The sequence below is a fragment of the Cebus imitator genome, unplaced genomic scaffold (genome assembly GCF_001604975.1).
Source record: "Cebus imitator isolate Cc_AM_T3 unplaced genomic scaffold, Cebus_imitator-1.0 Scaffold127, whole genome shotgun sequence".
Lineage (NCBI taxonomy): Eukaryota > Metazoa > Chordata > Mammalia > Primates > Cebidae > Cebus > Cebus imitator.
The window spans coordinates 4080141-4107487 of NW_016107442.1; the positions used below are offsets into that span (position 1 = coordinate 4080141).

Genomic DNA, 27347 nt, shown 5'->3' on the forward strand with positions numbered 1-27347 from the left:
GAGCACAAAAAGTTGGATTTATTGTTTCTGACAAGTGCATAGTAACTTTCAGTTTGCTTGTGTTCTTAGCGTCGCAAATCTGAAGTACAATTTTGCTTCTCAATTAAAAAGATATACTCTGAAAAGTGATTCGGAAGTTCTAAAGATTTTAGTCATTTATAGAGTATCTTAAAAATCCTTGCCAAGTAAGATTAACTTTATAAATCTTTGTGTAAAATGAAAAAAGAATCAAGGCATACAAATTTCATTGTGTCCTACATTTTAAAATACCATCCTTTATCTCCTCTGAAAGATTTTCATTTTAAGTTCAACTGTCCAATTTAAGACAGAAAGTGAAGACACTTTTGAGTATCTGAATTAAGCATTGTCTTGACTGAAACGCAGTAAGAACTCGATGAGAGTCCTTGTGGGCCTCCCGGTCATGCCTTTCCGTAGATAGGGAACCTCATCTTTGTTGGTCATCACGCCTGCTATGTCTAAGTGTGCCCACTTGGGATGAGTCACGAATTCTTTCAGGAACGCCGCAGCTGTACATGCTCCCGCAGACCTGAAGAGAACGACAAAAAGGACTTTATAACCCCATGTAAATGTGCACAGAGATCCCACATTCTTGGTAAGTACATTCTATAGAACAAAAGTCAAGCTTATAGGACCTATTAAGATGCTAACTCACATCACTTTCAGAATATTTATTTTCAGATATTGCTTTAAGCAGTAAAGGATAAATTCTAGATTCCTTTTTGCTATGGTAATGAACTCCCATATTTTCCATCTCTTACCCTTACCATTCACTTAAAATTACCTTTAGATTGGAAACATGCAAATTTTGAGACCTGGTTGAAGAAATGCTTGAAATTCAAGACATTAAAAACCTTACAAACACTACAGCAATAGGAAATTAAATAGTTAAACCTTTTATAAGGGGATAAAATGGAAAATTTTGGCAATCAAGGATGACTGTGTAAATGTACATTTAGCTTATCTTACATACCTGTATTTTCCAATGTTGTTAACATCAGCAAGCTGGCAATCTACAACCTGTCTTGTATAATGTTCAAAGAGAGGCATTCTCCAGACACGGTCCCCTGTTTCAATGCTGGCCTAGAGAAGAAACAGGTATTGACAGTTGGAAGACTGGATGAGGTAGGTTCTGGATGAGGTAGATTCTGGGAAAGTCAGCATTGAGATGCTCAATGCATGAAGGAAGAGTTGTTCTAACCTGTTACTGTAAAACATGAAACTATAAAATAGGTTTCAGAATTGTGTACATTCATTAAAAGATTTATTTTATAACTATAAAAGAAACCAGGAATGCTGTGAAGCAGTTTCACAAATCTGTAGGACATTTTAGTAAAATCATCAAACTATAATTACAGGCTTTGTGGGTTGATTAGGGTGAAAGGGTTCTCTTGAGGCTGGTCACTTCAATGTGATAGAAACACATGACTGGACCTGTATCACTGAAATCCTGAGACAACGTGACCACATTCATTCATTCATTATTTACCCACTCACTCATTAATTCATCGTTTACTGAACTAGTGAGCACCATCAGGTGTGCTGAAGCCACCCGAGGGCCTACAGGCCAGTAGGAGAAACAGACACATAAACAGATTATTTAACTCACTGGTAATAAGTCAAAGACAAGACCTAAAAGTGAAAAATCAAGTGGCAATATAAGCTGTTATTTTAAGACATAAGTAATCAGATGAATCAGCTAAGGGTTGAAAGTGGCTGCCTTCTGGAAAACAGGCTGTGGGCTGCTGATTGTTAATTTATGCACATATAACTGAGATTTTTTTTTTTAAAGCTTAAATGTTTTTAAAAAGTTAAAATAGGCTGGACACGGTGGCTCACGCCTGTAATCCCACCACTTTGGGAGACTGAGGCGGGTGGATCACGAGGTCAGGAGATAGAGACCATCCTGACCAACATGGTAAAAACCTGTCTCAACCAAAAATACAAAAATTAGCTGGGCATGGTGGCACGTGCCTATAATCCCAGCTACTCAGGAGGCTGAGGCAGGAGAATTGCTTGAATCAGGGAGTTGGAGGTTGCAGTGAGCTGAGATTGCGCCACTGCACTCCAGCCTGGCAACAGAGCAAGACTCTGTCTCAAAAACAAACAAACAAAAAAGTCAAAACAACAGTGTGTGGGTGCCATGAAAAGAGGGATAATGGCTATATGGGAGGCCAGAGGAGAGCTTCCTGGCCTGGCCTGGAAGGAGATGATGGAGCTGAATATCGCAGAGCTGGGAGGACTGGGCTTCACGAATGATGACATATACGAAGGAGAAGCAGTTTAGGGTAAAAGTAAGTTTAGACCTTAAACCACCCTCAAGATTATATTTGGGAACATTTTATGTTTGTCCCCCACTGGCACAGAGTAAACTCCCATTAATTACTAATTGAAAGAATAAGTAAGCAGCTGGCTAGAGCTATCTAGCAGCCACGTGGGTACACAGAGGCTGGGGCTCAGGAGAGAGATGGGAGCCATCAGGCACACATGCCAGCTGGAATGTCCCTGTGAGGACTGTGTAGAGTAGGAAGAGCCTATGGCCTCCAACAGAACGCCAGCCAAAGGGCAGGCAAAGGGAACAGATCCGGAGAAGGAAGCAGGAGAGTCATAGGAGAAGGCAGCCTGAGAGAGGATTATCCCAGAAGCTGAACCAGGTGTCAGGAGGCCAGAGTCACTTATTGCCTCAAGACTGTGAATTAGGCTAACAGTGGTGCTGGAAGGCGAAAACTGATGGCAGTAAGTGAAGGAGTGTGTGTTTGTGTTTGTGTGTGTGTGTGTGTGTGTGTGTGTAAACGAGGGTGACTGCTGAGAAGAGGCTGGCTGTGAGGGTCATGGAGGGAGGCGCAGAGCACAGCGGTCTGAAGACATCCTCATCGCTGCAGGGTGAGCTTCCTTACATGACTCACAGCAAGCAGTCACAAACACTGCTCCACAAAGCCGTCTTCAAAACCATTTCTACCTCAGGGATTCTAAACCATGGCCACAGAGTTCGTAAGACATTTTCACATGATTCTGGGGCTACCGGAGGAGAGCAGGGTGGCTTCAACCCCTCCTTTAGGAGCATGTGTGGAAAACCCAACACTACCGAACTGAATGTATCGCTGTGGTTAATTTTCAATTCCAAACCTGCAGCATAAAAATCATTTTAACACAGGGGTTGAAGAAGTCTATCCTCCTAAGGCTAGAATAATTTATTCATCAACCCCACCATTTAGATATACAAATATTATTCCTACCTCGAAGAGTTTGTTCCAGAGCCAGGATGAATTGGTAAAGACCCCAGTGGCACCTGACCCCAAAGCTACATCCATGGCACCTATAAGACACAAGGCGTCAGGTCAAGTGCAGTCTCTCCAGGCAGAATGGGCTCTTGCCATGGAGACCCAAACAAACCTTAGTATTTACCCTATTTAGTGGGTTCCTCATTTTCAAAAATAGATAAGCTTAAAAACTTTCCTGTACATACTTAACATATTTTTATGTTTTTCAAGCCAGAATTCACTTAAAATTATTAGGAAATGCAAAAAAAAAAAAAAAAAAAAAAGGCTACTGAATTTTACCAATAATTTCATTTTAGGGATAACTGTTACTTATTTTTCATATTTCCTTCCAGACCTCTACATTTTTTTTTTTTCTTTTGAGAGAGCTCTCACTATCACCCAGGCTGCAGTGCACTGGTGTGATCAGAGCTCACTACATGCAGCCTCAGACTCATGGGCTCAAGTGATCCTTCCGCCTCAGCCTCCTGAGTGGCTGGAATTACAGGTACACATCGCCATGCCCAGATAATTAAAAATTTCTTTTTGGTCTGGGCATGGTGGCTCACACCTGTAATCCCAGAACTTTGGGAGGCCGAGGCAGGCAGATTACCTGAGGTCAGGAGTTCGACACCAGCCTGGCCAATGTGGTGAAACCCCATCTCTACTAAACATACGAAAATTAGCTGGGCATGGTGGCGCATGCTTGTAATCCCAGCTACTCAGGACACTGAGGCAGAAAGAATCGCTAGAAATCAGGAGGCAGAGGTTGCAGTGCAGTGAGCCAAAATAGTGCCATTGCACTCCAGCCTAGACGACAGAGTGAGACTTGTCTAAAAAAAAAAAAAAAAGTAGAGATGGGGTCTCATTATGTTGTTCACGCTGGTCTTGAACTCCTGGGCGCAAGTGTTCCTCCCATGTCAGCCTCCCAAGGCACTAGGATTACACATGAGCTATCGTGCACAGCCCAACTTCTACACTTTCATAAAAAACACTTAACGCCATCCTATATGTGCTCAAGCATGTGTTCTTCCTTTTATGCCTTAAAATTTTATTCCTCTTTGGCCAGGTGTGGTGGCTTACCCCTGTAATCCCAGCATTTTAGGAGGCCAAGATGGGTGGATCACTGGAGGTCAGGAGTTCAAGACCAGCCTGGCCAACATGGTGAAACCCCATCTCTACTAAAAATACAAAAATCCAGGCGTGGTGGCACACACCTGTAATCCCAGCTACTTGAAAGGCTGAGGCAGAAGAATCACTTGAACCCTGGAGGCGGAGGTTATAGTAAGCTGAGACTGCACCACTGCACTCCAGGTTGGTGACAGAGTAAGACTCCGTCTCAACAACAACAAAAAGAAGCCCACCATATGGAGGTATCATAATTTACATACTACTGTCATTGAGGAATCTAATTTGTCAGTAATTTTAATCACACTCAGTAAGTATTGCTATAAGAATTTGATGTCTGTTATGACTGCATCATATTTACTTGTTTCATCTTTAGTTTTTTTCCTCCAACAAAGTTGTGTCCCATTGGCTGAGTTCTATTTTTACATTAATTAGCATATTTGTAAAAAATCAACTTAACAATGCAGATTTGCAGGTCCTCTTGAGAAGAGACAATCAGGTACAGCCCCTTAGTGCTGCCTCCTTTCACTGTGGTATTGGCTTCCAACAGTCTCGTTTGCTACCTGCCTGGCTCATATGTGAGGAAGTCAAGTGGGCCCAGCAAGCACTTTGCCTGGCATAAAGAAGCTTAAGTATTCATTGAAAGGAAAAGCGAACCTTACTACCCTTCAGTACCAGGACAAGCACTGAGCCCACCGCCAATACCAGCACAGGCATATGGAATGTCAGAAGAGACAGCACTGAAACTGGGCTATGTCTTCACAAAGTGGCATTTCTTCCCTGTAATGCAAAGTATGGCCAGGTTGCTCCTTAAATTCTTAACCATGTCTTTACATGAAACTGCTCATTAGCATCTCTCCCAAGGAAAACTGAAACTTGAAGATACTACTAACTAGTCGACCCTCCATATCCATGTGGTCTGCTTCTAGGGATTCAACCAAATGCAGACAGAAAATATTTTTAAGGGAGGGAGATGGTTGCATGGGTACCAAAACATACAGACTTTTTTTTCTTGTCATCATTCCCTAAACAATACAGTGTAACAAATACTTACATAGCATTTACATTGTATTAAGTAGTGTAAGTAATCTGGAGATGACTTAAGTATACTGGAGGAAGTACACAGGTTATAGATAAATACTGCGCCATTTTACATAAGGGATGTGAGCATTGTGGGTTTGCTATCTGAGAGGGGATGCTAGGACCAGTCCCCCATGCATACTGAGGGACAACATATATATACCCATTGATACTTTACAAGTTGGTGGGTTTTTACATAATTATTCACTTGTCCTCAAAATATTTCAATCAACTCCGTAAGAGTCATTTGTTAGTTTTAAAATTGTCATAGAAAAGATGGACAATCCCCCTCAAACAAGAACATGCTACCTTTCCTTAAAGTAACAGAAAATGCAGACATAAATATTTAATTTGGTCCACTTGGGACCACGGCTCTAAAGATGATTTCATTATATATTTAAATAGTTTATTTTCTATAATTCCAGAACTATTACCACCACCCATTTCAGAACTACTAGTAGCAGAGGCATACTCCCCATTTTCATTTATAAGGCACATGTGGAGCCCTGTGTTGTGATGCTCACTGATCGATGTTACTAGAATTGCTCATAATCTAGAAGAATCAAAGCCCCAAGGAAAGTGAGGATAGCACCACACTCACCGAATCCTAAATTATGCCTATGCAGTAAGAAAATGAAGAGAAGCACCGTGATTGGATAGCCATCCCCAAATATGTCACTCTTCCTACAATCTGGAGTACGGCCTGTCTTTCAAAGGACACTAACGTTTGTTCAGTGTCTGTGATATTCTGGGCCAGAGACATCAACCTGTATCATCTCATTTAATCTTCGCAGGAATCCTTCCTATAAACAAAGTGCTATTACATCCCTTTTATGGATGAGACAACTAAAGCCTAGTCCAAAGTCACATGCTATTAAAAAGTAGGACAAGTTTTAAAATCAGGTCTTTTATTTCTGAAGACTGTGTACTTCTTCCTATCAAGAGCCTTAGGTTAGAAACTGGTTCTTATTCTCCTCTTTGAACCTGACCTTCTAGAACTCAGAAGGGGCTCAGCAGTATTTAGGGAACCATCACCCAGCGCGGTCTGAACCATCACCCATAAGGTCACCCTTGGTTACCAACTTTCCTACCTTCTCAACCTCTCAGACTAAGAAAAAAAGTGAAGTAGGATGCTGCTACTAAGCATCTAGGAAAAGTATTTCTCAAGTGGTAATTATGAAAGTTATTTTTAAGTTGTAAAACTTGGCTGTGTCTGATGTATCTATCCTCTGTGATTCCTCATTTATAGTGAGGGGGTACCCGCTTCACCGCCACTGCCTCCCTGCCAACCCCCCACCAGAGAACCTCTACTTTTCAGCTTAAAGTGTTTGCTAAACTGAATAGGGAGACCAAAAACCATGAAAACACTACAATGCCAGCTTTGAAAAAGAACTCTTAGCAATAGACCTGTGGACTATTTTTAGACCGACGTATAAAAGCGAACATGATTTCTGCTAAAGTAAAGGTTCAACATGATCAGGGCAAGAATAAAACCAAAGGATACAAAATGATCTAATTTTCCTCTTAAAAGAAGTAGAGTATGACTTTAAGATTCAGAAATTAATTTTTTTAAAAAAGGGGTAGAAGGCTGGGCACAATGGCTCATGCCAGTCATCCCAGCACTATGAGAGGCCAAGGCAGGTGGATCATGAGGTCAGGAGTTGGGAGGCCATCCTGGCCAACATGGTGAAACCCCGTCTCTACTAAAAATCCAAAAATTAGCCGGGCATGGTGGCGCACGCCTGTAATCCCAGCTACTCAGGTGGCTGTGGGAGAAGAATCGCTTGAACCCGGGAGGCAGAGGTTATAGTGAGCTGAGATTGCGCCACTGCACTCCAGCCTGGGCGACAGAGCGAGCCTCCATCTCAAAACAAAAAAAAAGGGAGGTAGAGTCAGGATAAATTACTAGAAGAGAACTTTTAGATGAAAGATTATAAACATTGCGATTTGGAAATAAGACAACACTTGTTTGTCATCCCTTTAGGAATTTATTCCTGGCCCTCCAGGGTTGATGCTGTCACAACCTGTGTTAAAGAAGCTTTCCAAAAACTCCCTCTAGTCTTTACAACTCCTCCAGGCAAATGGAATTGTCCCCAAGTACTAATGCTCAAAAGGGCCAAGGAACTTGCCCAGGGCTGACTGACTAGTAAGTGGCACAGCTGGGAGTCCCCCATGAGCCTGGCCTTAAAGCTCAGGCTTCACACTGTTTCACTTCTGTTAAATGAGGATCTTGCTACCTTATAAAATGTGTTTATTATAAGATCAAGTATAAAAGGTTCTTGGGAAAACAAAAAAGAAAAGCTCTGAAAACACAGAGGATATCAGATACGTTATAATTAGTTTAAAAAAGTAAAAGAAAACTATTGATTTGTGGATTTATCATGAATCTTTTCAGATCTGTATTAAATGCTAATTGTAAAAGAAACCATCTTTCTTTCTTTTTTTTTTTTAAGATAGTGTCTCACTCTGTCACCCAGGCTAGAGTGCAGTGGCACAATCTTGGCTCACTGCAGCCTCCACCTCCCAGGGTCAAGTGATTCTCCTGCCTCGGCCTCCTGAGTAGCTGGGATTACAGGTGCATGCCACCACGCCCAGCTCATTTTTAAATTTTTGGTAGAGATGAGGTTTCACCATGTTAGCCAGGATGGTCTCCATCTCCTGACCTCGTGATCCGCCCACCTCGGCCTCCCAGAGGGCTGGGATTATAGGACTGAGCCCCTGCACCTGGCCCGAAACCATCTCTTAACATTATTTTTATATGTCACTCTAGATGAGCTGATCTGGCCCACTTGCTATTTCTTGTTTTAAAGGTACAGCCCAGGCCAGGCACAGTGGCTCATGCCTGTAATCTCAACACTTTGGGAGGCCAAGACGGGTGGATCACCTGAGGTCAGAAGTTCGAGATCAGCCTGGCCAAATGGCAAAAACCCTGTACAAAACTTAGCTGGGTGTGATGGCAGGCGCCTGTAATTCCAGCTACTCGGAAGGCTGAGGCAGGAGAATTGCTTGAACCCAGGAGGTGGAGGTTGCAGTGAACCAAGATCGTGCCATCATACTCCAGCCTGGGCGAAAAGAGCGAAACTCTGTCTCAGAACAATACAAAAATTAGCTGGGCGTGGTGATGCACGCCTGTAATCCCAGCTACTCGGAAGGCTGAGGCATGAGAATTGCTTGAACCCAGGAGCCAGAGGTTGCAGTGAGCCAAGATCACACCGCCACACTCCAGCCTGGGCGACAGAGTGAGACTCCATCTCAAAAAAANAAAAAAAAAAAAAAAAAAAAAAAAAAAAAAAAAAACAATAAAGGTACAGCCTGGAATGTTTTAAAACAATGAACCTAATAATCAAACAGTTTACAACTACAGACCAATTCCTCTGGTGAAAGATCTTTGAATGTGAATGGACGGAGCCAAATTTTGGCAAAATAATGCCCCAATTATAGTGTGTGAAACCCATGCAACAAACAAGACTTCCTTCAAACAAAAACAAGGCAAGTGTGCGGTCTGACCTGTTAAGGTGGCGGCATTGAGGATGACCTTTGGGTTAAATGTGTGCGCGTAGCAAAGCGCATCAGCTAGTATGAGCCTCCCCTCGGCATCAGTGTTATCAACCTGCAGAGCGTCAAAAACAGAAAGGGTGACAGCATGGGTAACGAATGTGAAAACTAGACACCAGCAACTGTGTTCGATGGAAAATTCGGAAAAAGCCACTGTGACGTGTATCATTATCAAAGCCATTCATACACTTCAATGAGAATAGGAACATATCTAATCTGGAGAGTAAATATGATTTAATAATCGCCCAGCACCTTGGGAGACAGAGGTGGGTACATAGCTTGAGCCCAGGAGTTTGACGCCAGCCTGAGCAAGATGGTGAAAACTCATCTATAATTAAAAACTAAATAATAATAATAATATAATAATACCTGTGCCAGAGCTGATGACCTAAGGTTGATGGCTTTGGAAGCCAAAATAAATAGAAAAATATCTAGTCCATTTTACCCACAACTTCATAACATGAAGAGGAAAAATGTAAAGATTTCTGAAAACAAGGTTAAAGAGCCTAAGAAACCTACAGCTACATAGCAGCGTGAATCCTAGAAATGAGAACTCTTGCAACTTCAGTAACACTTCCTAACTATATTCCCCTTTTTTTGTTGTTTTTTTGAGACAGTCTCACTCTGTTGCCCAGGCTGGAGTGCAGTGGCGAGATCTCGTATCACTGCAACCTCTGCCTCCCGGGTTCAGGGGATTCTCCTGCCTCAGTCTCCCAAGGAGCTGAGACTACAGGCGCACACCACCACACCCGGCTAATTTTTGTATTTTTAGTACAGACAGGGTTTCAGCATGTTAGCCAGGATGGTCTCGATCTCCTGACCTCATAATCCGCCTGCCTCAGTCTCCCAAAGTGCAGGGGTGACAGGTGTGAGCCACTGCGCCCGGCCTATATTCCCTTCTTTTAAATGGCGGTCCAGTCGTCATGGGCGGCTTGTACACAAGTGCATGCACATGCCACCCAGAGGACCTGCCGCTACATCCCCTTGAATGCAGGGCCCATGGTGTAGGACAGTGTTTTCCACCTTAATACCCAAAATGGAAAAAAGTCACTCATAGCACAGGTATATCCGGATGACAGCCCACTGCTTTACTGCTTTGCTGCACTCTGCAGGGCTGGCTGCAAATTCATGGAAACGTGTGTGTACAGCATACAGGAAGTGGGATGAACAGTAAGTCTGGAAAAACATTCTTCAAAATCCCAAAAACAGATACTTCTGCCTTTGCAAGGAAAGCTACTCAGGTGCTGGGAATAGTGGCTCACGCCTGTAATCCTAGCACTTTGGAGGCCAAGGTGGGCTGATCGCTTGAGTCTAGGAGTTTGGGACCAGCCTAGGCAACATGGCAAAACCCTATCTCTACAAAAAATACAAAAAATTAGCCAGGCATGGTGGCGTGCACCTGTGGTCCCAGCTACTCAGGATGCTGAGGTGTGACGATCACCTGACCCTGGAGAGGACAAGGCTGCAATGAGTCATGCTCACGCCACGGCATTACAGCCTGGGTGACACAGCGAGACCCTATTACAGGAAAGGAAAAGAAAAGCTACTAAAGACAGCACTCTCCCCTCATATGGTGCTGGGGCTCTGCACCCATTCAAGCTGTGGTTACGTGGCTACTGTGGGATTCCTGAGGAATATCAGATGGGCAGTGCTGTGTCTTGCATGTACAAACCTGTATGGTCTTCCCGTTCCTGGCTCTAACAACATCCCCTGGCTTGTTGGCCTTGCCGCTGGGCATATTTTCACAAAGAGGGGCCAGACCTATTGGAAAGAATATATGAAAGCACACAGTATATGCTGGGTCTAAACATGCCACTCATGAGACAAGAGGCCACCTATGAGCCATTAGAAGCAACACACAAAGGCCATCTTAACCAAGTGATCAAATTTAACATCGCCAATGACATAACTGACACTTTGTGTCAGCAACAGGAAGTACACATCACCATGTAGCATTCTTCCCAAAGAAATCTAACTTGATTCTAATCAAGAAGAAGCAATTTAAATACAAGTTGCAGAATATCATGAAATAAACCTAGACCCTTCAAAACTGCTAATGCCGTGAAAGAAAATAGGAATAGGGTCTAGACTCAAGAAATCTAAAAGGACATGGCACCAAAGGCGATGTTAGTTTTTCTATTTAAAAACTAAATATAGGTTGGGCGCGGTGGCTCACGCCTGTAATCCCAGTACTTAGGGAGGTTGAGGCTGGCAGATCATCTGAGGTCGGTAGTTTGAGACCAGCCTGATCAACATGGAGAAACCCCATCTCTACTAAAAATACAAAATTAGCCGAGCATGGTGGTGCATGACTGTAATTCCAGATACTTGGGAAGATGAGCCAGAATTGCCTGAACCTAGGAAGCAGAGGTTGCGGTGAGCTGAGATTGCGCCATTGCATTCTAGCCTGGGCAGCAAGAGCAAAACTCCATCTCAAAAAAAAAAAAAAAAACTAAATATAAGTAAGTAAAATGGACTTTTTTTTACACAACTGGAAAGAATTAGGTTACTGCATTAATCCTTGGAAAAGATAATGGTTTTGTCATTACACAGAATGTCCTTTTTCTTAGAGGACACGTCATGGTGTCTGCAACTGACTTTTGAATAGTTCAGAAAAAAAAAGTGCTATGATAGTGAAGGAGGGGGTTATGTCTGACAGGCCTGGATTCTAATCTACCTTCCTTGTGCAATGGACATGACACTGGGGATTGTCATGTAACCTAAGACTTCCTCCTTCCCTGTCTCCTCTGAAATTAGTGTGAGTAATGCTATTATACAAATTCCCAGCACCGTCCCTGGGAGTTTGCATCCTCTATTACTAAGAACTGCCAAATAATGAACACTTTTTCTGTCCCAGGAGCTTTCTGTGTGTTGCATCATTTTACTGGCCACAATCCTACAAGGCAATCAGTCAACAAGCCACAACTACTGGGCAAATTTCATAACGTCAACTACAAACCTGACATTGTGCTCCTGACTGCTAACCATTTTTTGCAGAAGTAAAACAAATCAATTCCAGTTACATGCCACTGGTTGCAAGATACATTTAGCTCATTCAGCTCAGACAGTAAAACACTTATCTGAGCTAAATAGCTTCTGCTTGATAACTATTTAAAAATCATTTCTTATCTTTTCAGATTAGGGGCATCATGTCTGTTGTCTCTGTTCTCCCACCTGTCTGGAATCCAGAAGCTCTCTGAGATGTAATCCCTTGCTCCACTTACCTATAATATTAATGGGCAAATTGAGCTTTGCAGCAGACACGATGGCTGAGCATATAGTTGCAGCTCCTCCCATGTCAGCCCTCATGAGGTCCATATTTGCAGAAGCCTTGATGGAGATACCACCACTATGGGGAAATGGACAATGTGCAATATTAATAGCAAAGAAGATGGCCAAAATCACTTTATTTAAAAAGTACATAAACTGAGGGTTAACAATCACATAAAAGCACCATATAATGCTGGTTGCCATGAGCTGAGATTGCGCCACTGCGCTCCAGCCTAGGCAATGCAGTGAGACTCCGTCTCAAAAAAAAAAAAAAAAAAAAAAAAGTTTAGGCTGTGTATGGTGGCTCACACCTGTAATTCTAGCACTTTGGGAGGTCGAGGTAGGCAGATTGCTTGAGCTCAGAAGTTCAAAACCAGCCTGGGCAACATATTGAGACCTCCTCTCTACTAAAAAAAAAAAAAACCCAAAAACAGTTTAACTTTCTAAATTTTATTGGCTATATTGTTTTTATAATACACACTTTAGTACAATAGTATAATGCATATAACTTATAAAAAAGCATGCATATTTTGAAAGGGATGTACTCGAAATCTTTTACTGATGGGCTCTACCAGGAAAATCATTTGGAGATCAATGCTTTAAAGGCAAAAATATGAACTAGTGGGTGGAAGACACAAGGAGGCACTTTGACCTGCTAATATACAGAGACCACACTGCCAGCAAGCATGCCACTGACAGGGTCTTCCCATGCTAGAAGCATTCGGGAAAGGGCCCAAAATGAACAAGAGGACATCAACATCTTATGGTTCTCTAGCGGCATTTTCCAAAGTAGTTTCCAGGTAACATGATTCCCAGGAATCAGAAATGAAATACAGAAAACGCTACATTCTGTACCCTGAGAAGTCCTGTAGTTAAGCAAATGAAATGAAAATGAAACCCTTCATGTGCTTCTCCGACCTAGTTTTCTTTTTTTTTTTTTTTTTTTTTTTTTTTGTAGATAGAGTCTCACTCTGTTGCCAGGCTGGAGTGCAGTGGCATGATCTTGGCTCACTGCAACCTCTGCCTCCAAGGTTCAAGCAATTCTCCCACCTCAGCCTCCCGAATAGCTGGGACTAAAGGCATGCACTGCCACACCCAGCTGATTTTTGTATTTTTAGTAGGAACGGGGTTTCACCATGTTGGCCAGGATGGTCTCGATCTCTTGACCTTATGATCTGCCCGCCTTGGCCTCCCAAAGTGCTGGGATTACAGGCATTAAGCCACCGCACCCAGCCTGCTAAGTAGCCCTTTTTACGCCTCATACTCACTGGCATCCCTGAAACTTTTTTTCGGTGGCAAATGCTTTCCATGGGAAATACTGAACCACCTTCTCAGTTCAGCCTCTCCTTGGTTGAAATAACCAGATACAGTTGCCAACTCTAAGAAATACTTATGGTTTAATAAGATTAATGGGAGCTAGACTGGTCAGCTATAAGAAGGAATAATCTGAAGCAAGCATAGGGAAGACAGCATAATCCAAACAAGAGCATCACCACCAACCTCATGGAGAATTTTTAACAGCCACAGAGGACAAACAAAGTGCTTGGCAGAAAATTTTGAAGACATTTTAGGGAGAGCACAGTGGCTCACACCTATAACCCCAGCACTTTGGGAGGCTGAGGTAGGAGGACTGCTTGAGACAAGCGTTTAAGACCAGCCTGGGCAATGTCATGAGACCTCATCTCTATATTAAAAAAAAAAAAAAGGACACACCTGAGTATGACTTCTGACTCCACTTATTAGTTATGGAACTTTGAACAAATTATTTAAACTCTGGGTCATGGTTTCCTTACCTGTAAAATGTCTACAACACCTAGCCCACAGGGGTATAGTTACGGCTAATACATGCAAAATACCTGATCGTGTCTGACATATACTAAGCATTTTATAGGTGGTAGATTAATAAATTTAAAGTAATGTATACCTTCAACTGAACACCATGGTTTTGAATCAAACTATAAACCAGCTGGGCGCGGTGGCTCATGCCTGTAATCCCAGCATTTTGGGGGCTGAGGTGGGTGAATCACTTGAGGCCAAGAGTTCGAGACCAGCCGGGCTAACATAGCGAAAACCCATCTCTACTAAAATTGCAAAAATTAGTTGGGTGTGGTGGCGCACGCCTGTAATCCGAGCTACTCAGGACGCTGAGGCACGAGGATTGCTTGAGACTGGGAGGCAGAGGCTGTAGTGAGCCGAGATCATGACACTGCACTCTAGCCTGAGTGACAGAGAGAGACTCTGTCTCAAACAAACAAAAAAACAAACACAATCAAACAAAAAACACCCCTATAAACCAAGTAATTTAACTGCATACAAACAATTCACCGAAATACAAAGCACAGACACCATAAAAAAATACCTGTCAAAAGTAATTCCTTTCCCAACAAACACCAGGGGTGGTTCATTTGCATTGGGGCTGCCTTTGTAGTGAATTTCCAAGAAGACTGGGGGCTCATCAGATCCTTTGGCCACACTGAGGAACGATCCCATTGCCTGTTCCTCAATCCAAGACTTGGGTCTATAGGGCAGAAAGAGGGAAAAAGTAAATATACTGTTACCTTTATTTCAAAATAAGAGAAAATGCTCATCACAGCAAAAAGTATAATATACAAGCTCTTAAAGTATACACACATTAAGTTTCAATAATCAGGTCCCATTATTTACTTTCTGTATATTCTTGGGCAAGTCACTTGATTCTGAGCCTCTTTCCTCATCTATAAAATGAGGTCTATAACTCTTCCATCAAAAGATTATAGAGTTACTAAGAGAAGTCATGTGGCACCTAATACAATGTACTAAAAGTCTATAGTCTATGTAATTAATCTCCTCCCTCCCTAATACAATGTACTAATAGTCTATAGTCTATGTAATTAATTTCCTCCCTGCCTAATACAATGTCAACTAATAGTCTATGGTCTATATGATTAATTTCCCCCCTCCAATCTACTCAGATATTTCTACGATTTTAGTTTAAAGATGAAGTTAGAAGGCCAGCTGTGGTGGCTCATGCCTGTAATCCCTGCACTTTGGGAGGCCGAGGTGAGAGAATTGCCTCAGCTCAGGAGTTTGAGACCAGCCTGGGCAAAAAAGTGAAACTGTCTCTAAAACAAATAAGGTAAGATATAATAAAGATGAAATTAGAAGCCAATGCAGGAGGATTACTTGAGCATAGGAACTTGAGACCAGAAAAAATCAGCCAGGCATATTGGTGCATGTGCAGTCGTCCTAGCTACTCCAGAGGCTAAGACAGGAGGATCACTTGAGCCCTAGAGGTCACGGCTGCAGTGGGCCACGATCTTGCCACTGCACTCAACCTGGGCGACATAGCAATGCCCTGTCTCTTAAAAAAATAAAGTTAACAATAGGTTCTGAGACCACAAAGAGTGCTTAAAGATAGGTAAGGGGTCCACTGCTTTATTTCTAAAAATCACACACAGACAAAAAAAAATCAACCAACAAACAGCAAATGAAAGCTATCTTCCAATGACCTACTTATTGGAATAAATAAATATCCTACTATTTATTAATAATTTATTTATTAATAAATAAATATCCTATTATTTATTAATAGGATATTTATTATTAGGATATTTATTAATAGGATATTAATAGCAAAAAATATCCTATTTATCTGCTTTTTTAGAATTGTTGAATTCTATCTTTCTAATGTTGTCACACACCATTTCACACAGTTCCAACAGTAGCTTGAGGCATCTTTGATTTAAGTGAGAAAACTAGTTAGTTCTTACTTAACAAACATGGGATCAGTGGGGTAACAGAATGGAAACAGTCCTTAGTGCAAACTAGAAAACTGATGCCATATTACTCTTCCTTCTAGACTGGGAGCACAAAAGGGCTCTGTATTGACTTCTGGCCATGGTAACTAGGTCAATTAGGAAATCCTATACTCCCGCAGACCAGCAACAACCATAGCCAAGGAACGTTCCTCCAGCACTTGCCATCCATTTGTTAAAATAATTAAACTAGGACTGCATCATGGTGGGATGACCAGCACACTTCAAAGGGAAAAAAAAAATTAAATTGGAAGATAAAATGGTTTTAAAAATCACTTCAAAAAAAACAAACAAACAAACAAACAAAAAAAGCCGTGCAATGTGGGCATATTAAATCAGAAACTCAGTACCCAATGTTTGATTCAAGTCCTGCCCTTGTGGAAGAACTGCCTGTGTTTCCTTGATATACACCCACCTACACTGGAGAGTGCAGCGATGCCTCAGTTTAACGAGTCATACCCCACCCATGTGTCCTGCCTGGCCTCTGCTGAACTCTCTTCCCTTTGCTTAGCTCAACTTTCTCACCTGAACCGCCCTGCCCTTCTCACTCTGCGCAATGTGCAGGACTCTGCTTTAGGCTTCATAGCCTTTTTTTTTTTGGAGACACAGTCTCATTCTGTCACCCAGGCTGGAGTACAGGGGTATGATCTTGGCTCACTGCAACTTCCACCTCCTAGGTTCAAGTGATTCTTGTGCCTCAGCTTCCCAAGTAGCTGGAATTCAGGCACGCACCACCATGCCCGGCTAAGTTTTATATTTTCAGTAGAGACGGGGTTTTGCCATGTTAGCCAGGCTGGTCTCAAACTCCTGACTTCAAGTGATCCACCTGCCTCAGCCTCCCAAAGTGCTAAGATTATAGGCATGAGCCACCATGCCTGGCCTAGACTCCATATTCTTTTTTTGAATTTTTATTTTAGAGACAGTTCTTGCTATGTTCCCCAGGCTGGCCTTGAACTTCTGGACTTGATTGGTCCTCCTGCCTGCTTCCTGAGTAGCTGTAAATAGAGGCGTGCACAATTGCGGCACCAGCTCCATATTCTTTGGCAATCCTCGTCCCTCTGCTCCTGCAGCACCCTCTGCAAACCCCGTTTACTTGCCTATTCCTTCTTATAACACCCTCACTTTGATCAAGGACAAGGACCACTGTCATGCATTTGTATGACAGATTCCAGGCACACCAGAGCTGTCATAACCACTATTTGCTGACCACAAAGTAGTTCTGGTGCTTCCTCAAATAGGAAGAGGCTCTATCAAAGATATCTTATAGAACCTAAACATTGCTACCGATTAAACATATACCAACCATTCCAGAAATTTTATTAAGTTGTAAGTACTATGATTCCTATAGACTATAAATTTTTCTTCACTCTCTCTAAACTGTAGGTACTTTCCTGAAAAAATGTTAACTCTAATCACAATTAGATACTAAAAAATTCTTTTAGCCAGGTGTGGTGGCTCATGCCTGTAATCCCAGCACTTTGAGAGGCTGAGGCGGGCAGATCACCTGAGGTCAGGAGTTCAAGACCAGCCTGACCAATATGGAGAAACCCTGTCTTTACTTAAAAAAAAAAAAAAAAAAAAAAAAAAAAAAAAAAAAAAAAATATAAAAAAAAAAAAAAAAAAAAAAAAAAAAAAAAAAAAAAACAGGCGGTTGTGGTGGCACATGCCTGTAATCCCAGCTACTCGGGAAGGCTGAGGCAGGAGAATCACTTGAACCCGGGAGGCGGAGGCTGTAGTTAGCCGAGATTGTGCCACTGTACTCCAGCCTGAGCAACAAGAAAAAAAAAAAAATTTAAATGGAAGTACCCTTGGGAAACAACTTTGACAAGAATTCTTTAGGTCAAACAAATACCTGTTAATTTGTTTTCATCATAAATTCCCAAATTCTCTGAGTTGACTTGCTTAAGGGGTTGGAGATCCCAAGAGAGTGATGGAATTGGATGGGGAGCCTTTCAGCTCCAACAACCTTCCACTGACACAGCACTCAGGGCTGCCTGGGAGCAGCAATACTGGAGTCTAGATAAGGGAATCTATGTGGCAGAAATTCTCATCTCATGCCTAGTTAGGCATGCTGTGTTCTTCATTTGTGTGCAATAGTAAAGACAGAAAGAATTCACCAAAACAAACCATGTTAAGTTTCTCAAAAATTAAACAGAGCTACCATTTGACTCAGCAATTCAACTCCTAGGCATATACCAAAAGGAAATAAAAGTATGTTCACACAATAACTTATATACAGTGCCCACAGTAGCATTATTCATAGTGTCCAAAAAAACAACTGAAGTGTCCATCGCTGATGGTTTCAGAAAATGGGAAACAAGGAGTAACTAACTGCTAACGGGTATAGGGCTTCTTTTGGGGGTTATGAAAATGTTCTAAAATTGACTGTGGTAGCACAATTCTGTGAATATTCTACATATCAGGCCAGGCACGGGGGCTCATGCTTGTAATCCCAGCATTTTAGGAGGCCAAGGCGGGAAGACTGCTTCAGCCCAGGAGTTCAAGAACAGCCTGGGCAACATGGCGGGACCCATCTCTACCATGATTAAGAAATTAGCTGGGCATGATGGCACACATCTGTAATCCCAGCTATTCAGGAGGCTAGGGTGGGAGGCTTGTGCCCAGAAGCTTGAGCCCATTCATGCCACTGCCCTCTAGCCTGGGCAACAGAGCAAGACCCTGCCTCAAAAAAAAAAAAAAAAAAAAAAATCATTGAACTGCACACTTTGCATTGGTGAATTGTATGGTATGTTAATTGTGTCCAAACAACACGGTTATGAAACATACATGTACACGGCATACCATGGCACTCTCTCTTTCTAAGGCAAGGAGAGAAAGAACCTCACTCAGCTCTATTCCAGCTCCCGTGTGGCCTCCGGCCGGTCATCTCAAATCTCTGGTCTCAAGTTATTCCTCTAAATAGTGAGGGAGCTGGATTTTAGGATCCCAGAGGCTCCTTCTGGCTGTAACATCCCGAGTCTGTGACACAATCCTGAATTACCTAATATGGACCTCGGTTTTACTACTAGCACTCTTGAGATTCTTCTCAATGATTTCAGCAAATCTGGTTGGCGTCATCTCGTTGGCTGGCGTCTCCATCAACTGGCGTGCCAAGTTCTGCCCAGAAGCAAACAGCACTCCTTTCTGCCAGGCCTCCTGATCCCCACTGGCAGAAGAAAGATAAAGTGACTGTCAAAAAACCTCTCAAGAACTCTGACCACCTGAAACTAGGAGATGCTCTTAGCTTACAGAAAATAGAAGAGGAAGACTACAAATCAAAAACAACTGGCACACAGGACCTGGATTCATTTTTTGTGATCTGTCCCAGGGCAGCAGACGGACGGTATGGTGCAAAGAGCCAGAAAACATAGCCACACGGAGCAGAACCAGAGGGTACCTGGTCAGGCACTTCCCTTCAGAATCCTCAAACTGCATAAAAAAGGGCCTGTGCGGTGAAGTCTTTTAAACTCTAAATCTACCACATAAATGAAGGGAAGAGGCTTCCACAGAAAGGCCCGTTTTGTTCTCCTTCACTGTATCAGGAATGGCGCAGCCCCAGGTGCTAACTGCAGAGAAAGTGTATGGCAATGGCTCTAATGTGGCACTGAAGACCTTTCTGCCTTCTTAATTACTTAAGTCGGGGCTGCAAATTCCAACCCATCCATAAGCAGGGCCAGCTTTAGAAGAGAAAGGATACAGGCACCGTGGCTCTTCCTGTGGCAGCATGGAGATGGGTACGTAACAGTAGATGGCCTGGAAGGCCTACCAGTGCCCCCCACTTGATGTGCTCTTTTGGATGATGACACAAACCCTATGAAATCAGTATTACAACTCTACTAAACAAATGCAGAAAACGAAGCACAGAGATTTCAGTCACGTACCCAGCAAGGTCCCCCAATGAGTAAGCGGTGGAGCCAGGACTTAAGCCCATGCTGACTGGCTGCAGAGCCCACACTCTCCCCCACTCCCCACAGCTGCCAACCCTCGGGTGGTGCCAGGCCCCCACTGTGCTTGGCACCATCTGCTGAAGGTCTCATCTGGTTTATTCCTGATGGCAGGGACCTCATCTCCCAAAACCTAGAATAAGGCTGGCATGTAGTAGGTGCTCAATGATCTGCCTACAGATGGGTCCTCCCACAAGGGCAAGGACCAAGCACCCAGAGGATCTCTTCATCTGTGTGATGCCTGCGTTTAGCACAAGGCCAGCAGGTGCCAGTTAAATGAACACATCTGGGTTGAAACCTGCGGGACACGTCTGTCATGTCATTCCTCCCTCTCACGTAAGAGCTACCTGGTATGGCTTCCTAGTAACCAGCAAACAGGGTGGGGTCAGGGAGTCACGGGGAAGACAGGCACATGCGGAGAGCCAGGAGCAGAGCTTGGGCTTCTGACCACATTATTAAAACTGGCTGAGGCAATGGGGAGGTCACAGCCAAGCCATGCAGCAGTGCGGGGTGCTGAAAAGCAGGCAGCTCATATCCCAAAGGCCAGGCTGTCAGAATGCCAGGGAGGCCCACCCTCATCCTAATTTCCTTCCATCACCTTCCATAGAGCTTCGCCGACACGGCCGTCTTCTTTTTTTGCTTTAGGTCATCATATTCATAGAGACCAAGCACGGCTCCCTCTGCAGCAGCCTGAGCATCTCCACAGGGATCCACCTCCACGGAAGAGAGCTCCAGGTCTTGAATCTGCCTGCACCCCACTTGAAAGGACAGAGGAATCGGAAAACTGGAGTCAGTCCAAGACAACTGGAATAGCAGACAGCAGAGGCCTGGTGTGGCATGCTGACATAACACACCTGGGGTTCAAATCCCAGCCCTGATACCCAACCGTTCTGAACCTTGTTTCCTCTTCTATAAAATGAGAGTGTGAGTGCATTTTACAGAATACCTCACTCCGAGGTGGCGGTAAGGACAGGGTGAAGGAGAGAATGCATAGCTCCTCACAGAGCAGTACAGGCTCTCAGCATGTGGCAGTTATTCCTAGGATAATTTCTGAAACACTATGATTTCCTGATGAAGCTTCCCAATTGCCAAGAGCTTCTCAGATTAAAAATGACAGGAAAATGATGGCGCTGAAATTATAGACAAGGAGCTGAGCAAAGTCCATTATTAACGTGGCATGTTATGAAGATCAGGTCAGCAAAAACTCCCAGATAGAAGTTATTAAATAGCCACTTCAATGAACTTTGAAAGTAAAGTTAATGAGCATTTATAACATATACAGGCCTAAAGAGTAATCAAGGCAATTATCACTGTTTCAGAAATGTCTTCCAAAGCATTTTTAATCATGGCTGTCCTCAGCATTAGGCCCGTCCTGCTGTTTAAGGCTAAGTGACTCAATGGCGTTTACCTGTGACACACTGGTAATGGGCACATGCCTTTGGCTAGTGCTAAACAAGCATGCCACACTTTGCTTCCTTACTCTTATTTGTAAAATCTGATGACTCTGTGTTATTTCAAAGTCAGGCAACACCAGGGTGGCATTACAAAAAATCTACACGCTAGTTTCTGGTAGAACACAGCTCTAAAACTACAAGAGCGAACAAATGGTAGTAAAACACCGAAACAAGGTATGGATATATTAAAATTAAAATTCCATTAGCTAACCTGTATTAATCATAAGGCCAAGCATATTCAGCAAGAGGAACTTAATTTTTGTTAAGATGAATGATTTCTGTGTGAATGTGGTAAGGGGAGGGCGGTTGGTAGAAGGACAAAAAGGGGGAAAGAGAGGTCGTCATGAACAGTGGATCCTTAGGGTTCTCTAAACTTAAAAGTGAAATCACCTGCAACGGCAGCTCTGATGTTTTCTTTGCCTTCATGCCAGTTTTCCTGTTCGTCGATTCCAGCTGCCTTTTTGCCGAGGCCAACTAGCACCACGCTTGGGAAGTCCTGTCCCACAGATAACACCAAATCAACCACTGTTTCTTTCAGGCATCTTTTCCAGCAGGGAATTCTACATGCGGAAACTCACTGAGGTCCCACACAATTACTTTAACCATGGCAACAGGGCTAAACTCATGGTGAAATTTGGTTGTGGTTTTTTTTTGCTTTAAGCCCTTGCATCCTGGCAAAATTTTATAACTTCTATGTTTGAGAGGCAGAGTGAGTGAGGATACTCTTGCAAAAAATTCTATGTAAGCCAGAGCCACAACCGGATAAAGAAAGCCTTCAGAGATTGAGGAATATAGGATATGCAGTATTTTTTATAGCAATTCGCCTCTTAATCTTAAGTACTTCTGCTTAATACTGGAAAAATCATAAAATCCAACACAAAATGTTTAGTATGACTAGACAGCCACAATACTTGGTATTCAGTAGGTGCTCACTGAGGGTTTACCGAATGATCATGTTCATTTCATACCTGATGCAGACCATAAAAGGTTCGAGTCTTGCCTGCCTTCAGAGGTGGTCCAGATCTAAAACAAGAGGAAATAGTCGTTTTAAAACAAGTAGTTTGCTCGGCTCACTTGGGAAGGGACACTTACATACTCAGCATTATCACACTATTCTGCTAACTGCTTCTGTAGTCTTGCTTCACTTGTTTTTATCCAAATACAGAATGCTCTCAAGTCAGATGTCTTTCTTTAAAAAAAAAAAAATAGAGACAGAGTCCAACTATGTTGCCTAGGCTGGTCTTGAACTTCTGGGCTCAAGCAATCTTCCCACCTTGGCCTCCCAAAGTGCTGAGATTACAGGTATAATACAGATTACACTGCTGATCTACCATGCCCAGCTCAGATTTCTTAGGCGTGGCCTTTCTAATTCTAGCTCAAAAGCTATTTAGCAAACTTTCAGATTAGATCTAACACAAATGTATTTGAAAACAACAGTGGAAAACAATGTCATGGCTGTACAAAGGCATCTGAGCACAGATTGACGCTGAATCGAATGAATCTCAAACCTTTTCAATAAAAGACAGAAGATACCAAAAACACAGTAATCTAAGTGGTGTTTGGCTTGGAGGTTTTCTTTGTGGTTTCTCTACAGATCGGATACCTGACACCGGATACTGCCTATCCTAGGCAATTTCCAAACAAAACAGATCCATGACTATAAGAGGCCCGGAGCAAAGCAGCTCTGGAATGCAGCTGACAGCCATCCATTAAGGAAGGCAGGTTAGCTTTCGGATGAATGAATTAATCAATGCACTTGAGAATGCTCTATGTACTGCTGGTAAAGGACTGACAGTTGAGAGGAGATACAAATTCTCTTTTCTGATGATTAGATAGCTATTAGATTCTAATAGGCTATGTATCATTCGAATAATACACAGTTGCAGTGGTTTACGTGGATACTTCTATGTCTGCCAAAAACAGCCTACAGTTACAATGTTTCCCTGCTGTCAGGATCTGCAGCCCCATGGAGACTTTTGGCATTTTACCTATATCCCCAGGTGATTCACAGGTATTTTAAATTTTAAGAAGCCCTTGAAACTCCAGGCATGCGAGAAGAAGCAGTACCCTTCGGCTGCTTTTAACTGTCCTAGGGACACTGCTGTCTCTCACAAAGAAAAGGGGAGTTAAACAAGGTAGAGAGGCTGGTGGGAAGGCAATGGGGAGGAAGAGGGTGGGGAAAGTGAATTTGAGCCAGGAGGTTAGGCTGAAGAAATCTGGTACTTTCCAGATTCTTCTGGATCAGTCCTTCACAATAGATTTATGATTGCGCTGGAAATGGCCTGACTTCCCAAAACTGCAGACCCACCCATACTGAAACAGAAAGTACCAAAGCGCATTCCAGAGAAAAATGCTTTCAATTCTGCTCTGGCCAGAGCACTTCCTAGCATTGTCTCTTCTGACAGAAAGGCATAGAAAAGTATTCTTGGCCTGGCACAGTAGCTCACAGCTGTAATCCCAGCACTTTAAGAGGTGGAGGTAGGCAGACCACTTTGAGGCCAGAAGTTTAAGACAAACCTGGCCAACAATGGTGAAACCCCATCACTACTAAAAGAAAAAAAAAAAAAAATTAGCTGGGAATGGTAGGCATGCCTGTGATCCCAGCTACTTGGGTGTCTGAGGCATGAGAACCACTTGAACCCAGGAGGCAGAGGTTGCAGTGAGTTGAGATCCTGCCACTGCCCTCCAGCCTGGGCAACAGAGCAAGACTCTGTTTCAAAAAAAAGAAAAGAAAAAATATTGTTTCGATTTGGGGGCACTTTAAGAACTGTAAGCACTAGAGCACACAACCAACACTTACATGTTCAGTGTCTCTCTCAGCTTTCCAGCTATCAATTTATCAAAATTCTCTCCTGCACTTGTGAACTGTGGCACATCATCTTCTTTTTCTTTGGAATAGATTCCTAAAACAAGACCCTGTGAATGAGCAAAAAATATAAATATAATATAATTAAAGTAGATCCCTTAGAGAGGCTCAGGAGTCCCCAAATTTCAGGAGGAACAAATAATTCCACCCAAACTGTGTCCTCCCTAAGGGCAGAGGAAAGCCAAAAAAGAAGCAGGTGCTGGGGTCAGTTACATGTGCACCTGCTGAAGAGTTTCAGATTCTTGCCAAAGCAAGACCCATAGCTACCCACCCTGGACCTTGCCTTGGGTTTTGTACTCATTGCCAGGAGATAGCTTCACTTTCATATAAAGCAGAAAGATGTTTTGTTTAAGAAAAATCCATTTGTCACCAAGTTATATCCTGAAAAAATTCAGAATATGCCCCTCCAAAATATGCCACTTTGGCACATTGATTATTTTGAGCAGAAGGCGCTTGAGAAACAGCAAGTGCAGAAGGGCTCTCTGACCTCCCACTCTCCTTAAAAGCAGGTCATACAAATTCCCATGAGAAAGGTGCTCTCCCTGTTCCAGGAAGAGGAGAACATTCTTATCACCAGAAACTGGAAGTAAACACCAAAATGGACCTGCACAAACAAATCTACTGAACTTACCCTTATCTTCTGTAAGTTACCCCATATATTTCCTAGTCATTATTCCACAATTTAGTAGCCCTAACCCAAAACCCTGTGTCTTGTCACATCCCCACAATGTACTGTTCTTTGTTTAAAAAGGATTACAAGCTTTTGGGCCGAACGCTTCTTCAGGTCTTCATTTGCCTCTTGCAGACTCCTGTGTATATGTAAAAACAGCAAATAGAAATCTGTATCCTTTTCTCCTGTTAATATATCTTATTTCAGTTTTTGTAGGCCCAGTCACAGAACCTAGGTGGGTAGAAGGAAGATTTTCCTCCCCTACAATCCTCAAGTGCGAATCCCGGATATTTTAGGATGCTGTTCCCGTCAAGCCAATGGCTGTGCCTGCCACCATAAGGACTGTTGCCACATAAGAACTGTGGTCAATTCAGAGGCTGAAAGAGAAGTACCAACTTCCCAGGGAGGGGTAAAAGCATTCTAAGCACTTAGCAGCTCACTCCCTTCATCTCCTTCACAAGCCCCAGGTCTCAAATACCAGAAATGAGAAATACTAGTAATACTTAGTATTTACTTTTGCACGGCAATTTATGACTTTAAAAGTGTTTTGTCTGCCTCATGGCGACTCTGTGAGGTGGAATGAACCTGTAGTCTTATTCCCCCTTGATCGATAAGGAACCTGAAACCTACTTTAACACAGGAGCTCCTGTGCGGTAGGGCTGAGTGAAAATCCAGATGTCTTCACGCCCAGCAGTTGGTCTTTCCACACAGACACTTAGAATAATGCCCTCTCTGTCTTTTCCACCGAGGGAAACAAGATTCCTTGGCAATGGTAACTTTGCCAGGTTCTAATTTTCTTAAGATGGTTCACTCCGCGGGAATCAATGGATCTACCTGGGAAGCTGTTATCTAGATAGGGTGTGGCACAGTACTGGAGACAACACTGGTCAGGCGACTGGTCCCTCCGCCACTGAGGTGTCTGCAGGAGGTCGGAGCTCAAGCTCCGCCTAGAACGTTCTTCTGCAGGGACAGTCAACTCTTTCTGGTGTTCAGGCATCACTCCCAAGCACGTGCTGGTTCCAAGAGCCATTCCCTTTCCAGATCCTTCACATCTGGAGAGAGATCTTCGACATTTTCTGGAGTTCACTTTTTTTCTGGAAGACGCTTTAATCCTGGGAAACGTGGGTCTCTCCGCAAAGCCCTTTTCTCTAGAGAGACATGCTTTTCCTACAGAAACTCTTCCAAGCCACTTACTCCCTGATCTTTCACTTCCACTGGGGAAGGAGCCCTGTGACTCTGGGACCTCAGAAAACCTTTCACCTTGCCAAACTCGGTGTTCCTCCAAGGGCTCGGGTGGGAGCCCCACCGCCGTGTCCTTCCCCGGGTTACTACGAGGACCCCGGGTGACGACTGGAGCAAGGGCGCGCCGAGCGGGGCCGGCTAAAGAGCGGCTACAGCCTTTACTCCCTCGCCCCGAGCAGGGGAAGCGCGCCCTCAATACGACCAACGGGGTCCTCCGCGGCCTAGGCCGATCCCCGCAAGGAGAGAATTTACCTTTTTAACTGGTTTTTGCAACTTGGCGTGGACACCCCGGAAACCACGGCTTCGACCCGCCCCGCTGACCTAGTCGCCCCCGGGCAGGGCCCCAGCGGCGGACCGGGAGCGAGCCGTCGCCTCTCACCTTCGTCATGTCTGCGGCGGAGAGACCCCAGCTCCCGAAGCGTCTCACGGCCAGACGTCGGACGACGACTCGCCCAGCAGCCGGAAGAGGCAGCAAGAACATCTTGTCGGCTCGGCCCCTCGCGCCGCCCTCCAGCGAGCACGTGGCGCCCAGTGGGCGGGCGCGCGCCTTGGGGGCGGGGCTTTGTGGGGGTGCGGCCGGCGCGCGCGCGCGGACTGGCTCGGGGGTGGAGCGACCGGACGTGCGTCTAGGGGGCGGGGCGGACGGGCAGCACCGGTGACTGAACTATTGGTATCAACCCGCGGCTGTGATGGGGCTCAGGGGTGTGCTCCATCCGTGTGCGCGTGCGCCTGCGCATGTGGGCGGGGGCGAAGAGGTAGGGCTTCCGGACGTGGTTTGACAGTCCCGGGACAGAGGCGAAGTAGAGGGGCGGGGTCAGGAGGCTGACGTCACAAGATGGATGGAGAGGAGGCGGGGCGAGTTCTGCAAAGCGGACGTGGGCGGAGCGCTCGGCGACTCCCGGGAAATAGAAACTGAGTGCCAGAGCTTGTCAAGGTTGCTGAATAGACGACTGCATGGTGAAGACACTCCCACTAAAGTTTTTTTGGGTTTTTTTTGAGACGGAGTTTCTCCCTGTCGCCCAGCCTCGAGTGCAATGGCGCGATCTCGGCTCACTGCAACCTCCGCCTG

The 27347-nt window shown here is 43.9% G+C and overlaps 1 protein-coding gene across 1 annotated transcript; it reads right to left on the reverse strand.

Annotated features, from left to right (window-relative positions):
• LAP3 (leucine aminopeptidase 3) lies at nt 1-27022 on the reverse strand. Its single transcript, XM_017540590.2, has 13 exons — nt 26658-27022; nt 24301-24416; nt 22469-22523; nt 21891-21996; nt 20645-20804; nt 19104-19268; nt 14668-14826; nt 12263-12387; nt 10711-10799; nt 8991-9093; nt 3255-3334; nt 992-1101; nt 1-547 (listed from the first exon to the last, which is right to left on the reverse strand). Exons 1-13 carry the CDS (start codon nt 26757-26759, stop codon nt 358-360), a joined length of 1560 nt encoding a protein of 519 aa, XP_017396079.1. The 5' UTR covers nt 26760-27022; the 3' UTR covers nt 1-357.
• Between the last annotated feature and the right edge of the window lie 325 nt (nt 27023-27347).